Source organism: Vulpes lagopus, chromosome 3 (assembly GCF_018345385.1).
Source record: "Vulpes lagopus strain Blue_001 chromosome 3, ASM1834538v1, whole genome shotgun sequence".
NCBI lineage: Eukaryota > Metazoa > Chordata > Mammalia > Carnivora > Canidae > Vulpes > Vulpes lagopus.
The window spans coordinates 76155040-76172221 of record NC_054826.1 but is presented as its reverse complement, the minus strand read 5'-3'; the positions used below and the strand labels follow the sequence as shown (position 1 = coordinate 76172221).

Genomic DNA, 17182 nt, shown 5'->3' with positions numbered 1-17182 from the left:
TCTGTGCTGATGGAAATGTTATGTATTTTGTGTTAAGACGTAGCCACTAGCTATAGGTAGCTTTTGAGCACCCGAAACATGGTTATTGAGAATGAGAAACAGAATGTTGAATTTAATTTAATCTAAATTAAAGTTACTTCCAACTAGATGGTGGCTACTGATTAAGATGGCCTAGGTGTAGAGAAAACACGGTTAACTCCCTCATTGGGCCCAGAGACTAAGTTAAGGTCTTAGAATCTGGCTAGGAGAGACATAATAAAAGGGGTTTCCACTGGTAGGAAGGAAGATAGACTCTGTTTCTGGGTGTTCAGGAGGGTGGTACCCAGACTTACCTTGGGGAATGGGTCATAGTCTATGGACTTTAGGGGCAGTGTTGTCCAGAACCAGTCTCTCCGCTTTGCTTCTCTGATCTGAACCTCTTACATCAGTCTCTATGTTTTTAGGAAAGTCACATTTGGTATTATAGCCTAGAATTAGTCATGCTTTGGGGAATTAAGAGGAGACTGTGTTGTATGGTTTAGCATTTTGGGGCCTAAACAAATTACTAGAATAAGGGCAGTAGTTTACTCAAGTCTGAATCTCCAGATTAGCCCATAATAGAAGCTCTTTAATGTTTGTGAGGCTTAATTTAATTGAGAAAGGAAATCTCCAGATAATGTTTATCCATGAGCATTGCTTTGTTCATGCACATTCTGAGTCATGTTGACCTCTTATGTGGGCAGATTCTAACTCTGACATGTTTGTTTTTTTCACCATCAGGTTTAGCGGTTCACCTATTTAAAATAAAGTGACCTTGGGGCACCTGGGTGGCTCAGTCAGTTAAGCATCTGCCTTTCAGCTCAGGTCATGATCTCCAGGTCCTTGGATTGAGCCCCAATTCGGGCTTCCTGCTAAGCAGGGAGTCAGCTTCTCCCTTCCTTTGTCCATCTCTATTGATCATTCTCTCTTTCTCTCTCAAATAAATAAATAATAATCTTAAAAAAAAAGTTACCTTTCGTATGACTTAACTGAGTTCGAATATGACCCTGCACCTGCCAAAATCTTGTTCAAAACATCTGATAACCTTAAGAAATGCAGTCCAATGGACAAGTTAACCAGTCAGTGATCTGAGACACGCATGCCAAGTTCTATCACACACAATTAGAATCTCATTAAGCTAAGTACCTGGGCCACAGTCCCTCAGCCTCTCTGGGCCAGGTGCCTTCACAGCCAGATTTAGTGTCAAGAGGCAGGATGGGGCAGTTGGAATTGAGCCTTTTGAAATATAGTCATTAAAGGTATTGTCAACCATAAAACTCACTATTCTTTTTTTTAATGCCTTTTTTTTTTAAAGGATCTTATTTATTTATTCATGAGAGACACATAGAGAGAGAGACAGAGGAAGAAGCAGGCTCCATGCAGGGAGCCTGACATGGGACTCAATCCTGGGTCTCCAGGATCACACCCTGGGCTGAAGGCGGTGATAAACCCCTGAGCCACCCAGGCTGCCCAAACTCACTGTTCTTAATAGAAGAATTCACACAATAAAATCATATTAGAGTTACTTCACATATACAAAAATTGTCTCTATAGAGAACTATAAGATTTCCTTTGACAAGAAAATGAAAACTATATAATCCATGCTTCCCCTTCCACTACATATATCAAAGCCTGTAAGGCCTAAATTTGCTGTCTAGTTGTATTCACTGGTTCATTCCAGCTGCTTGGTAACATTTGCTTTTTCTGTTTCATCCTTAGATATCTTAATTTGTATACATTTAATCTGCAAGCCACCTGAAATCCTTTTGGAAACAAATGCAGTACAACACTCAAACACAGAAATCCCTAATTCCTGTCAGAGATCAAAACCAAAAAGTACTAAATAGTAGGGCCAATATAAGGATGTTTTATTTAATTATCTTCTCCAAATGGGGAGTTGAATAATCATTTACAGGAGAAAAGCCAATGACACGAGAGAAGATTAAGTTGGGTGGTCCATTATATTTGATGAGAAAACTCTTAGCCAGCAAAGTATTAATCTATCTCAGTCAATAAAGGAACTTTGCAGGCATCCACACAATAATTTGGCCTTCAGTTACTCCAGTGCAAAATGTTCCTTACAGGAATGATAATCAGTAGCAGCTCTGGTGTGTCTTAGTTACATTCTCTCCCCCAAGAGAGAGGAATGATTTGCTAAGAGAGCAGGGGTCAGGCATAAATTCTGAGGGTGTAGGTGCCATGTCAGCAGACTCAATTCACAGGATGAAGAATGCAAAGGCTGCAATGAAGCGTGCAACAGCCACACCACTAATTCCCTGCAGAGGACACATGGGTCTCACTCACGGATAATCCAAAAGGAAATATTAAAGATGTCACATGGGGTATCTTACATATACACCACAAAATTATAATACAAAAATCAAAACTGACATCACAATAAAAATCAAGGAAAGGTGTAGTAAACAGGCAAGCATGCTATAAATCGGTTATCAGAATTGCCAAGACAGAGGTACACGCTCGCCATTGGCGAGGATCTGTTTTATTGATGCATATGTTAGCTACCCCTGCAGAGAAGCACAGAAAGCAGTCTGTTCTGCTGTGTACTCCCTTTAGCCACACCACGTTTGATTCTCCATATCTGCTTTGGAAACGCACATCTACTGCGTGTGGGAAAGGATTCCAGAAGAGCTGTCCTTGTTCCTATCCCCCAGCTCTCCCTGCTAACAGGTAGCCATTGTCTAGGTCATGTCCTCAGCCCACAGGGAACTACGAGGCTCTGTCTGCCTTTCTCCTCACTCTGTCCCAGCCAGTGAGCAGAAATCACAGCCCCCAAAGACAAGGGCCACTGTTGCTTTTTCATTTACCTCTAACCATGTCATCAACAGCTCGTTCAGACCCGGTTCCTGAGACATATGATTTATGGTTATGATTTGCAGCTAGTTCTTAGCAAGCAGTGCTTAATGATCCTTTATTGTTCTGACCAGGTAAAAGCTGCTCCCATCTGTGTTCCGGGGCATCTTATTTTCAGCTGCTGTTTCTGCCACACCCCCAAGGGACCCGTGACACAGAAAGAGCCCACTGAAACCGGCTGGGAGAGGCCCCAGCACCAAAGTGCAGATATGCTGGGTTCCTGGGTAATAGAATTGCTAGAGATTCGGAAGCTAAAATGGATTTCTTTATGCTGTCTATGAAGACTAGTTCTTCTCAGACGTCCTAAAGCCAGTCATCAATCACCAACCGCGGAGGGAAGCCTAGAGTATCGGGGTGTAAGTGACTGCACAGGCCTCCGACGAAGTACAATCGAATTAAACCACAGCCTTCAGCTCAGAGTGTAGGTAGGCTTCATTAATTAGGGATGACTGGAGAAAATGCTTTTGTAAATCAGTAAAAAGGCTGAATTTTAGCATGTTTTAAACAAAAGCACAGTGCGATTATTTTAAACCACAGGCAATGGTAACAACACAGGTCTGCAATCTCCACTGATCTTTAATCGATGAATTAGCATTTGTTTGTAATTAGCACATTCATTGTCTTAATGTAAACGGATGCTTTGGAATTGCTTGAAGGAATCTGGAAATACTGTAATTTGTCCTCTTAAATCCTTACACATTGCCCCCACCTTCTTATTTTCAGCAGCATCAGGAAGTTTCTGAACGATGGCAGGAGGACAAACTTCAAACGGCACCCTGACATAAATTTTCCAAATGTCCTAATTAGAAGATGTGACTTAATGAGGTTTTCATTATACTGTGAATTACAGAAATAAAACCAGAAGAATGCATCGTTGAGACAAGAACTTCAGTTTTAGCAGTGATATGCCCCTGTGAAAGACGGATGCTTAACTTCATCCTTCAAAATGTCAAATTGGGCTGCAGGTCAGCCACGTCACTGACTCCCCTGGACACACATCACGCAGTAAGAACACAGCTCTGCAGTGACATGAGCTGATGGGCACTCCTGAGTCACTGAAACCGATACAGGGTTTCTGCAACCGATGACAAGACGGCAGGAAATAGCTTTAATATTAGTACAATAGGAGTTCTTATTAATTTTTATAGAACTAATGAGTTAGAAGAGAAAAGGGAGAAAGAACACCTAAGGTCACGTGAGGGAGACAGGACTGGAGCAGCTTGGAGCTTTGGGGCAGAAATCTGCCCTTCCTAATCTGCTGGGCCTGGGATCCTGGACCAGCCACTTCTTATTGCCAAGCTTTGGTTTCCTCTTCTCTAAAACAGGGGTAAATAACACTTTTTTTGATATTCAAGTAAATGAGATAAATATGCTTAGCCTGGCATCTGCCATGCAGGAGTAGCTTCAAAGACGGTATTACTTCTACTGCTCTGGCAAATGCTGGTACTAGGATGTGGTCTCTCTCCAGTCTCCTCCTGCTCCATTCGAAATCCCAGTGCTGATGCCACTGTTGTCGATGATGTGTCATGCCCTGTGCTCAGTGCTTTACATGCACTCTCTTAATTCCCAGTGACCCAGTGAGGGAGTGGTGATATTATTTTATCTTTATTATTTAATTTCATATTTCACACTGTTTCATCTTATCAATGAGGAAACAGATGGGCACCAAGAAAATGTAAAGCCAAAATTGGAACACAAGGAATCTGAATCCTGAGCCCACACTTTTGGGCTGCTCCCTATCCTGCTTCATTTCATTTCTTCTTCTGATGAGGTTTCTCATGATCAGGCCTAGCATCAGACAGGTGTTTACACTCAGAGTGGTCCTACTCTGGATGGCTGAGCTGCTACCCAGTGGTCCACAGGGTACAGAGAACATATCCAGGGTCCATAATCTTGTTACTTGTTAGGAAAGAACATAGAGGGTAGACAATGAAAGCAGAAGACGGTCTCTATTTTGGCAGTTGTGAGGTTTGCGTCTCATCCAGATGTTCCACCCTATTCCCATCTCTGAGGTCGAGTGCTAGCTGAAGCACTATTAGTGCCATTTGACCTATTTCTAACAGTCTCAGAAATTTCTACTTGGGGAAGGGTTTGTACTTCCCAGTCATGGTTCCTTGAGTCACATCTTCTACATACCACTTGTATATGTTCCCTCTGCCCCCACTGCTCCCCACCCTATGACTATGGCTTATTTTTCCTGTTAGGAAACAGGCACACCTGTATAAAAGCCAGAAAATGCAGTAGGAGACTTAGAAAAATCACAGCTTTCACTGACTAGTAGGTAGGACCCTCAGAGGTCAGCTGTCTCAACCCTTTCCTCATGCTGGGCAAGGAGAGAGAATTGTTTCACATGCTTTCAGGGCAGATCATACTGCCTTGCTCTTACCCTCGCAGTGAAGTCCACAGCAGCCGCTCGGTTTAACAGCAACGTGGCTACATTGATATTTCCATAGTGAGCAGCTATGTGGAGCGGAGTGAAGCCACTCTGCAAAGAAAACATAGCAGACATTCAATTGACTCCTGCCAGCCCCTCGTCTGACACGTTAATACCATAACCCTGCCCAAATAAAAGTGAGGAAGCAAAATATGCTGAGGTCCACATTCCATTCTGTACTAGGTTTCTTTCAATTAGTGCCAATTGTTCATAGGGTTTCAAATAAACGCCACACTCACAGGCAGAGGAATAGCCAGGAAGGAACCAAGGGTGCAGACTGAATAATTTTAGTAATCCAGTAGCAGAACTATACAGAAGCCAACATTTCAAAAACTCAAAATAGGGATGACAAAAAAAATCCAGAGCTTATAGAAAGTTTGATTAGTACCACTGTTTCATTATTGGTGATGGAATTGTCCATTAGGAACTCTTGGTCAAAATTCAATTTGTTTAATATATTCAATGTAGAGTAAATGCCAATTTTAATGATACAAGGAATTTTGGGGGAGATAACTATAATTGGTCTTGTATCCTGGGTGACTGCATTTTATAAAGAATGCACAGGCTAGTCTCTTTATTAGCAAATGCCTATTCCATAACACAGTTTTCTACCTTAGGCATACCACGGTCATTTTACTTCCTTGAAAAATGCTAAAACATGCAGCGATTCACTTAGTCCCCAAAGATTGAAACCTTATAGGAACTAGATGCATTTCTAAATTGTTAGCAAGCTTCTTAGCCATGCTAGCTATCTCACTGAGTCTTGTGGGAGGGGTGGGAATATTGGTACCATTCAGAGGTAATTTTGATTTTGCTGACACCACTGAGGGTAAGTGTCATGCAGAACTCCAAAGAATCAGTCCTGGATGAGTAGAATGACAGGGTTGTCTGCAGCTTTAGGTAGAGCTGATAAGCATCTAAAGCGCCCAAACTCTTCATCTCACACAACTCTATTGGCGATATCCTTCATTCTCAAGGATTCCTCATTCTTCCTGTCCAACACCAGGTTCAGCTGCAGAAAGCCCTGGTAATCAAACTACTATCTTCTCTGGCACATGCTACTTTTGGGGGCAGGGAGTAAAGCAGGTATCTAGCCTACAGAGGCGATGCAAAGAAGGAGGGAGAGAAATGAGACAGCAGCACTAGGTAATGGGAGAATGATGATGCAGGTATAGATTATATGCACATGTTTATATATATATGTATATATACCTCTGTTGTTCTATTCACCACCATCTAGGTTAACACATTTGGAAGCAAAGAGGAGGAAAAAATGAACGGTTAGTTTGCACTTGGTGACATGGAGGGCAGCAAGCTCATGGCAGCTAAGTGATGAGGATGGAAGCTAGGACAGGAGTACAATAGGCACAGAAAGAAAGCTAGACTGAATGAAGGGCTACACAATGGTCTTTCCAAATGCCACATTTCCTTCACAGAGACTTTCAAGGAACACACGTCAAGGCCAATGAGAATGTTCGTTCGGCTGGGACTCTGGCTGCCGGCATGCTCTCCACAACTGTTGATACTCAGTGCATTGCCTCTCATCTTAGATACCAACCGAAGGTTTATTTGTGCACACTGTTGTTAGCGCTTTGTGATTTTCCACCCTGGTGTGTGAGCTGAAGTGTCAGAGACATTCCAAATGTCTGTGAAAAGGGAGGAAACTAGCAGGTGCCTGTCAATCGACCTTGGGGGTGGCCTCCCTGCTGGCCTGCACTCGGGGGCATCTGCAGTCACCTCCTAGCTTGAAATGCTCAGGGGGCTGTGCCTTCAGTTGGCTGGCTTGGACACGCATTTTTATTCCTCCCCAAAAGTGAGGGTTTGGCGTAGCCAGGAGGGAGGCCGGGCATTCTTACGGTGTGGGCGCCTAACAGGAGAGTGGCATGAGCAGCCCACCTCCTCGTGCCTCACCTTTGACTCTATGTCCGCATTGTTGTCATTCTGCAGCAGCAGGGCCGCGGCCTTCGTGTCGTCTTTCCGGGCAGCAATGTGAAGAGCTGGAAGACGCACTTTCCCTTTAGTGTCATTTTCTAGCAGGAGGGAAACTACTTGATCATGACCTTGTTGCAAAGCTACTGCCAATGGTGTGAAGCCATCCTGCAAATAAACAGATGAATCAAGGCTGGCCCGAGTGGACGTGTTCTTTTTAATTAACAAATAAGCATGTGACCAAGTGACCAATTCTTGTTTAGGGTGTTAAAGCTAGCATATGCAGGTACACAGGTATCCGAAAAGACACACACACACATACATATGTATATAAATACTTCTATTTAAATTTTTATATTTACCAAAGCAGAAAATAATAAAAAATTCGTAGTAAGTTTATGGTTTTTTTCTGTTAAAACGTGATATAGATTACTTGGGTAAATTCTGAAATTACATAAAAGTACTGCATAGAGAAGAAAAAGTTACCATAATTTCAATACCCAGAAAATAACTGTACGGAAAACAATAATATTTCAGGTTAAATCTAGGCAAATTTTTCAAAGGCTTTTAATAAAGTAAGCTATAAAAATTTCACCTGATGTTTTAAAACTTCCTCACTCTGCCTCATTGCCTCGCACACACCTGGTGGCCAATCTGCACATGTTAACTAATGAACGGGGTGACTGTTGTTTTAAGAAAGGTCTTTGGCTTCTCTGACCAGTGAAGGGGGTAGACACGGGGATTGTGCAAACTATGACGAGAACAAATTGAAATACACACTCAGATCTGTATGTTTTGAGTCGTCCCATTGTACTGCCCTGGGACTTCACAAAGAGAAGACAGCTACGGATTTCACTGTGGTTAGGTAATTTGTGGAGCATCCAGTGTTGCTGACAGTAGAATAAACAGCACAGAGGAAAAAACCCTACGACTGGCTCAAATTTGAATTCTCCCATGCTTTTATTGTCATGTACTCAGAAGAACATTTATAAATTATTTTTATTAGAGAACTGGCCAGTAAGTTACTTATTTTCTTTGGGTCCTGATATTTGATACTGGTAGCCCCGGTGCCACATGTAGAGGACTACTCCAGTGGAAGGGTGTCGGTACAGGAGAAAGAGAAAAGCTAATTACTTTCTTACTAATGTCTTGTCCTTCTTCCTAAAAGACCACCTTCATCATTCTTTTCCTTGCTGGACAACCAGACAAGGGCTCCTATCACTTATTTGAGTGCATGCACATCAGTGTATTTACATTGAAGGATGTGCAAAATGTTGGCCCCAAACACTTACAGGACAGTATTGCCCAGGCTCTTATATAAATCTGTTCCTGCTGTGTCCTTACCAATTGCGGTGTGCAAACTACTTCTACCCTGGCTTCTATGCTCGTGCTACATTCCGCACCCTGAAAGGTCCTCCTTCTCACTGTACATATATAAATTCTGTCTACTTTTCATGCTTCGAGATCCGGCTGAATTTCCATCTGCCCCCTTTCAACTTTTCCAAGAAAACCCCAAAGAGGAAAAGGATGATCATTAATATAGCTAGAAGGACTTTCTCTGCAGCCTTAAGAAAGATGTAAGAAAGGCTGAATACAACCAAGACATGACCAAAAAGACATCATGGGTTTACACTTAAGGGGATAAAGTTTAGAAATGCAATTTAATGTTATAAGAAAGATGCTTTCCATAACTGTGCAAATATATGACCTCATTTTCATAAAGATAAATATGTGTGTTGTATACACATACCAAAAGGTCTTAATGAATAAACAAAATGTTACCTCTAGGGAAAGTTACCAGTGGCTTTTCCTTCTTTTTGCTTTTTACCGTACTTTCTCATTGATGTAATCTATTACTTTTGCAAAAGAAAAGGAAAGGACATTTCTTAAAGGATAGAATGGTAGAAGGAAAATTGTGTATTAAAAGTGAATGTGGCAACTCACTTGTAAAACCTGGACAAAATCTAAGGGATAAAAAGGATAGCTGGCTTCTGGTTCTGAATCAAAACTAAATGGCTGTATTTTCTGCTAATATGAAATTTTAAACCTGTAGGTCCTATACATAAAGGAAACTCCTTTGCACCAGAAAATAAACTGCAGCAGAGACCATCAGCACCCATAAGAATGTGCTTCCTGCAATAAACCAATTAAAGACACTAAGATACCAGCTCTAAGGTGTCAATAGCTAAAATTAGCAACTCCAGATTTTGGTTCCAAACCTAGTTTAAATGGTTTGGTTCACTCTGTGCAGTTATTCTTAAACAACAACAACAACAACAACAAAATACATGGGGCACCTGGGTGGCTCAAGTTGGTTAAGCAGCCAACTCTTGATTTTGGCTCAGGCATGATCTCAGGATTGTGAGATGGAGCCTCCCATCAGGCACTGTGCTCTGTTATGAGACTGCTTGAGATTCTCTCCCTCTCCCTCTGCCCCCATCCCCGCTTGTGTGCTCTCTTAAAAATACATATTTTTTTTTTAAAGAAGAAAAATACAAGCCAAGAGGAAACATGATAGAAGCTCCATGAAAACCTTCTCTGCCTTGTGAAGTATCTGGCACATAATGGGTGCCTAATAATTACTTGTGGGGGTCAATGAACAAATATATTTACCTCATGATTCAGAATCTTAACTAGTAAAAAAAGGAATCTATCTATCTATCTATCTATCTAGAAAAAATTGGATATCCAGTACACTGTTAATACAGAAGAGGTTTTAAAAACCAGAATCACGCCAAACACTTAGCAGTAAGTTCAACTTACATTTGCTTCTAAAGTAGAGATACTTAGTGATCTATTCATCACAGTCTAAAAGAATACTACCTGTCCTTCATAGGCAAAGAAAGTACTATGAAATAACTTTCATTAGGATATTTATATTATTTAGTATTTCCATCCAAAAATGGGAATTGATTTTTCTCTTATCCAACAAGTAGGCATTGCTCTGTGCCTACCAAATGTATGGTCTTTTCTTAGCAGCTAGAAGTTATTTTTTTTACCTACCTTTAAGAATATCATTATAAAAACAATACATTCCCATGATAAAAATCTTCAACAGTATGGAAGGATATAAAGTGAAAAGTGAATCTGCCTCCCACGGCTCAGAATAAACCTCTGAGAATACTACGGACATTTTTTTTCTATTCGTAAGTATAGGCTTGCCTCATTTTTGATAATGCTGAATAGCATTTTATTATGTATTATTATGTATTATAATATTATTATTATTTTTTTAAATTTTTATTTATTTATGATAGTCACACAGAGAGAGAGAGAGAGGCAGAGATACAGGCAGAGGGAGAAGCAGGCTCCATGCACCGGGAGCCTGACATGGGATTCGATCCCGGGTCTCCAGGATCGCGCCCTGGGCCAAAGGCAGGCGCCAAACCGCTGCGCCACCCAGGGATCCCGTATTATAATATTATTAAACAGGTTTCCTACTGGTGCATATTTAGGTTCATTCCAGTTTTTAAAAAATGTTCATACTAATTCTGCTGATGAACTTCTCACATACTGTTTTTGTATTCCCCTCTAATACATCTATGATGTAAATTCCTAGAAGCAGAATTGTTAAGTAAAAAGTTATATGAATTCTAAATTAGACAGTTACTGCTAAATGTTCTGCAAAAAGGGTTGCAACCAATGATCAACTTTACCAACAGTGTAGGAAAGTTCCAATTTCTTCTACTCTTCAAATTATTTTCCTCATCCCCTTGGTGAAAGACTGGATCTCATTTTTGAACTGATTAAATTAATATTTCTTTGACTATGAGTGAGGATGTGATATTTTCATACATTTATGGTCATTTGTATTTCTTTTTGTGTGAACTGCCTCTTCATTTATTTAGTGGTTTCCCCAAAAGGCACGATCTCAAAGCAGGGTGAGGTTATAGGCAATTCCTCTATTGTGATCTTTCTTTGCCATTTGGAAAACATGTCAGAATATAAGAGAAGCAGTATTATGACAGGAATAATCCTGCATCTGTTTTCATTGTTTTGTTAAGAATAGAGAATATTTAAATGTTGATCTTTTAATATTAGCAATAGATTTCTAGTGATATACTTCACAAGGAACACAATCTTCCACTAAGTTTAGTTTAAAAAATAAACTGTATTGCTTAAAACAGCCCCAATGACTTAAGTAAGGTTTTTTTTTTTTTTTTAAAGTAAGTTTTTATTTTAAAATAACTCCTCTGAGATTCAAGGATACAAAATTTTCTTCACTACCATGTTTACATAACACTTAAAAACATATAATAGCTTTGCTGAAAAGTGCATTAAATCTAGTTAACTTAAGAAATACATAAATTCAGTGATTATAATTATACTAACTTGTATTTAGAAAAAAACAGATTTCAAACTTATCTTACTACAAACATATTTCAAAGAAGTGGTTGCTTTTGAGGCAAAATTATAAGAAACAGAAAAATGTTCTAAAACAAATATGTAGATATTAAATAGCTCAATTATAAGGTAGAGCTAGGCATTTAAGAGCAGAAAGGGTATCTATGCAATGGAAGATTCTTTAAAGATTGATAACAGACTTTCTAGTGTATTTCATAAACATTGAAGAATCCTCACATTTGTATATGACTAACTAAAACTCTAGTGGGACAGATTCTCCATGTTACAAGTCCAGGCTTACAAAATGCCCTGTAAACATGTAAACTCACCCACAGAAAGAACCAACATATCTTACCTCTGTGGCTAGGCTCTGGCTTGCACCATTGTCAAGAAGAAACTTGACAACTTCCAGGTGGTTTTCCTGGGCTGCCATATACAATGGCGTGAAACCATTCTGCAAAAGAAGAAGTAAAATGTTTGTCTGTGGCTTTATTATAGGGCCATTGTAGTTTTCCACTTTACTGATATGATATGTTCCAGAAAATGTTCATGCATAATAATTTTAATAATGTTTTAATATAGATATTCATATTTATTAGAGAGCCTAAGCATGACAGATTAAGAATAGTGTAATTCAAAATTAGAGTTCATAATTTATAACTTGAGTGCAGTTCATAGTTAATAGTGTATAATTCACACCAACAGATACACTTTAGATAAATAAGTACATTTGTTTAATCATCAGCCTCTTATTGAGTGCCTACCATGAGTAAAGGATTTTCTTAGATGATATAAGGATATGAAGAAAAACACATTTGGTCATTTTCCCAATGAGTTTTTTTTCCCACTCAAAGATTATCTCTTTTAAATAAAAGGTCCAAAAATAAATAAATAAATAAATAAAAGGTCCAATACTTTCACATAAAATTAAGCGTCTAAAATAGTTCCCAATTTGGAAGGATTTCTATTAATTTCAAATAGCTTCAAACTTGCCACAGGTGAGGCAACTTGAAACAAAGGAAAGAACACCAGTATGCAAAAGGATATATACTGCAATTTCAAAACAAAATTTAATTAGTAGTTTATTTTTTGTAAGTTTCTTGCCTTGCATTCCTTTTTGCAAAGACATGGATTTTCATGTTCAGAATACACACACGCACACACACATTCATACATGTACATATACATGTGCACACATCCTCTATGTGTGTATATTTATGTTTGTCTGAAATGTGGCCAACTGCCAAAGAACCTGGATTCAAGTACATGAATGTATACACTGCATCTTAAGCTTTTTATTAAAATATGTTGTATATGCATGGTTGCCCTCTAGAATGGTTGCCCTCTAGAATAATTTATTTCACATCTATGAAATATTTTCATATGCTGTCAGTGTAATATTTTAAAATCTTATTGCAAAATGTATGCATCAAAACAGATATTTTTCAAACTATAACAAATTTTCTTTGAATAAATTTTTCAGAATACAGTTCTATTCAACTGAATATTTAAAAATGTTTATTGTGTACATTATGCAATTGCAAAGAATAAAAGTAATATATTCTAAATAAAATGTACCAAATATTATTCAAACTTTTGTGATTCAAAAGGTTTAGGTCATCATTATAAATATCACTTACTATATGATTACCTTACTTATCTATAATTCAGCCTCTGGTGACATCACTTTTTTGGCTTTTAGCTGAGAATTTAAAAGTAAGTTAAAAAGATTCTTGTGCTGATAAAAGTGATGTCATGTAACAAACCTACCATAGTGTATATACTTTATTCATCAGAGAGTTCCTCTCTTCTACTTACTCTATTTTACACATAGTTGGAACAAGCTAGGTAATCTAGTTGCCAAGCTCAAAATTAGAGACACAAATTTAGAGGCAGTAGAATATGATACAGCATTCGAGCTTCTTTTCTTTAAATTATCTAGCTACTAACATCATTGTTACTCCGTTCTATCATGAATGGTTTTATCAACATTAAATACGAAACATAGAAAACCTGCAACACAATGTGTGTGTACATGTGTGTGTGCCCGTTCGTGTGTATGTGCCTGGTGTGTTTCATCTTTATCACTCTTCCCAGAGCTATGAGGGAAACTGAAAGGTAGTTTAGGATTACCTTTATGTTGCTATTTTTTTGTTATCCTAATTTGACTAACATGAAAGAGCATTTTATCCTTGGTTGAGTTAAATATCCTTTAAAAACCAAAACAAAAGAAAAAAAAACTACTGAAAATATTAAGAAAGAAGAGAAAGATAAAAACCAGGGTGGATTTTTGTGATAGCTCCGTGAACTACTGGGTATTTGTCTTTCTTCTTCAGCTGAAATTTCTAGATGGAAGGTTCAGATTTTAGGAGTAAAGTTCTTAAGAAAAATTTTGAAAAGAGATATTATTCTCTCAACTTCAGGGCAGAGTTTTGCTGTAGTTCAAGATTACGTAAGGAGCACTGGTCTATCTACAAATATGTGGCTTCTGGCCCAATATACATTGCAGTATGCAGGCTGTTCTTAAATTTATCTTCCAGATCCAAACATTTCATGACCCAGGAAGATAATCTAAAGTCATGTACTGATGTTTAAAGGATACTGTTCTTACAGACCTGGAGCTTCCAAATTATTCCACATGCCCTTTCCACAACAGTAAGGAGTAAACTGTGTGGAACTGCAATTACTCAAAAATAATATGTAGGTAAGGATCACAGCAAGACTGAGCCCTGTAATTAATTGTTTTCCACAATTACTACTACTACTACTACTACTACTACTACTACTACTACTACTTTTCTTCTTCTTCTTCCTCTTCCTCCTCTTCTCCTTCTCCTCCTCTTCTCCTCCTCCTCCTCCTCCTCTTCCTCCTCCTCCTGCTGCTGCTGCTGCTGCTGCTTCTTCTTCTTCTTGAGTGCTTTCCATTCTATTGCATTACTTGAATGCTGGCCATTTTCAGAATGGTCACATTCTTTCAAATATTTTCATTTTTATAAGTTTTTATTAATATATAATTCACATATCATAAAACTCACCTATCTAAAGTATACAATTTAGTGGGTATTAGTATGTTCATAAACTTGGGCAACCATTCCCACTATCTAATTCCAGAACATTTCATCACTGCAAAAAGGAACTCTATACCATTGGTATTCACTCCCATTCATCCTTCCCCAGCCCCCTCTGGCAACCACTCATCTGCCTTCTCTCTATGGATTTGCCTGTTCTGAACATTTCATACAAATATATGGCGCGATATATTGATATATATTGAATGGTCTCATTTTACTTCTGCTGTTTATAGTGATAAAATGTTTTTGGTGTTTTCCTCCATAATGGAAATTTCCACTTTATTGGGAGTGTTTGAGTGCTTGTGTGACTTGTGTGTTTATTTTGTTTTGCTTTAGTTTTGGTCACCAAGCATCTGTTTCCCCTTCTGGCAATATCACTCCTATTTTCTTTGGGGGACCTACCTATTCCCTGAAATGTGGGTAGCACTTGTCTTGTCTGTCTTTGAGACAAATTAGCCTCCCTTTTTCAACTACAGGCTAGGCATATGTGCAGAACATCTTCTGTTTGCTCTTCCAGGGCTACTCTCTATCTTTCTCAGTTCTGCTTTCTGCCGAATCCCTGCCTCTCCACCTTCAAATGATCTGGAGAGACCACACTGAAGGGCAACTTTACCACTTAGCTTCTGGTTACTCTTAGCCTGACTATCTAATTTCCAAAGCTTTCCAAAAAGCATCTTTCACTCCCTATTCTATGTGTTCTCCATGTAATTACAATAAATTTTCTTTTTCACTCAAGTTAGTTTCTATTGTTTTAATCCCAATAACACCAATTAATACAAATCTCACCTATCATGAAATAATCAACAGGGGCATGAGAACACATGTACACTATTTAGTTATGTTTCTAGGGAGTAATTATAAGCATTCTTTGGAAAGACTGAATAAAAATATTACTATTACTCTCTGGTACAATGAAGCTTAAGGCACAAATAATTCAATGTGTTGTCACTGGACAACCTACAGCTGAAATGATTTTTTTTGTAAAATAGTACCTGGATTAGAAGAATGGTCAGATTTCAGAAAGAATGTTATTTTTCTAAGGAAAAAAAAAAAAGTACACCACTGCTTTTTTTTTTTTTTTAATTAATTTCCTAACTTAGGAAATTTCCAAAACAAAGAGCTGGCCAAAATGGAACATATGGGTGACCAATTTACATTTTTTTTTTCCCTCTATCAACAATGGACTCAATTTTCAAAAGGCAGAACTACTCAAGATTGAGAAAGTATGTTCTTTGATACCTGATTTTTTTTTTCCATTATCTTCAACACTTTCTGCTCGGGACATTTATTGTGGTGCAATCGAAAGCATGAGAACATGCAGACCTACAGTTTTATAGATCAGACTGAAGCATGCTGTCCAATATCCACCAAAATAAAGTCCTTCTATTATTCCATTTAAGTAAGGGCTTACATTTCATCCATGAACTTTTCTTATCCATCTTATGTTCCTACAGTCAGCCTGTGTACATCATGAAATACTCCTCTGAATTATGAGGAGCAAGTAAGGGCAAGGTGGTAGATTTGGCAAGGGCACTGATTTATATCTGATACTGATTTTTCTGAACATTGGTTAGATTACAGGTGTGCTATAAGGTCAAGGTCAGGGAGACTCTATCATACCTATTTTCTGACTTCATCAAGACCTGACCTCCCCACCATAGAAAACATTTAAAAATACAGAAAGACCAAGGAGGCACGGGTTTAATCAAAGGATCTTGTTCTTTCTGAAAAGGATCCACAGAAACCCAGTATCAGAAGTTACCTGTTTCACCCCTGGGTGGAGATGGGTGGGGACTGGGCAGATGGGGGTCAAGAGTGGGAGGAAGACCTTCATTTTGTCTTTCCATGCATTTTTATGGTAGAACCATGTGAATGCATTCAGAACTTAAATAAATATGATATAAAAATTTAAGAAAACAACCCTCAAAGGTCTCCTATTTGTTAATACTGCTATGAAAATTTGTCCACTTAAAATAGTTTGATAGTTATGGTAAAATATTATCTAAAACATATTTTGCTACTTTATAAATACAGTTTGTACCTTATATGACGGAATAAAGACAGAGAAGGAGAAAAGACCGAGGTATGTCGTTCGATGTGGCACTTTGAGATTTACCAATTGCAAACACTAGTAATCCTTGTTGCTGTATTTAGTACAAAGTATGAAGGACTTAATCATGGCAGAGTTCTTTATAATCACAATTTAATTATCCAACCCAATTTCTTTCTCAGGGTAGGCCTAAATCATTTCTGGAATGTTAAGTAATATAAGAAAGAGTTAACTAACTTATTAAGACATAAGATCAAGGCAATGACAAAAATTAATTTAAAGTAATATCTAAAAATTCTTAGCTTACAGACCTTCAGTTTATAAGATCAGAACTTGATATTATCCAATTTAATTTTTATTTTCAATAGAAGGAGAGTTTTTTTTATATAAGGAAGGTGAAGGATTCTCTTCACACTATTTCTTGTTGGCTATTAAATATTACCTACTTGATAAAAATGTCATTTA

General features: G+C 38.3%; 1 protein-coding gene across 36 annotated transcripts in view; it reads right to left on the bottom strand.

The window, feature by feature from the left end:
• ANK3 (ankyrin 3) overlaps positions 1–17182 on the bottom strand; it is a 657384-nt gene that overhangs the window by 198900 nt on the left and 441302 nt on the right. For all 36 annotated transcript variants that reach the window (XM_041749118.1, XM_041749123.1, XM_041749115.1 and 33 more), the window contains 3 exons: positions 11952–12050; positions 7235–7420; positions 5276–5374 (listed from right to left, as the gene is read on the bottom strand). In XM_041749118.1, the coding sequence (XP_041605052.1) occupies positions 5276–5374; positions 7235–7420; positions 11952–12050 (384 nt within the window). The remainder of the gene's footprint in view (positions 1–5275; positions 5375–7234; positions 7421–11951; positions 12051–17182) is intronic.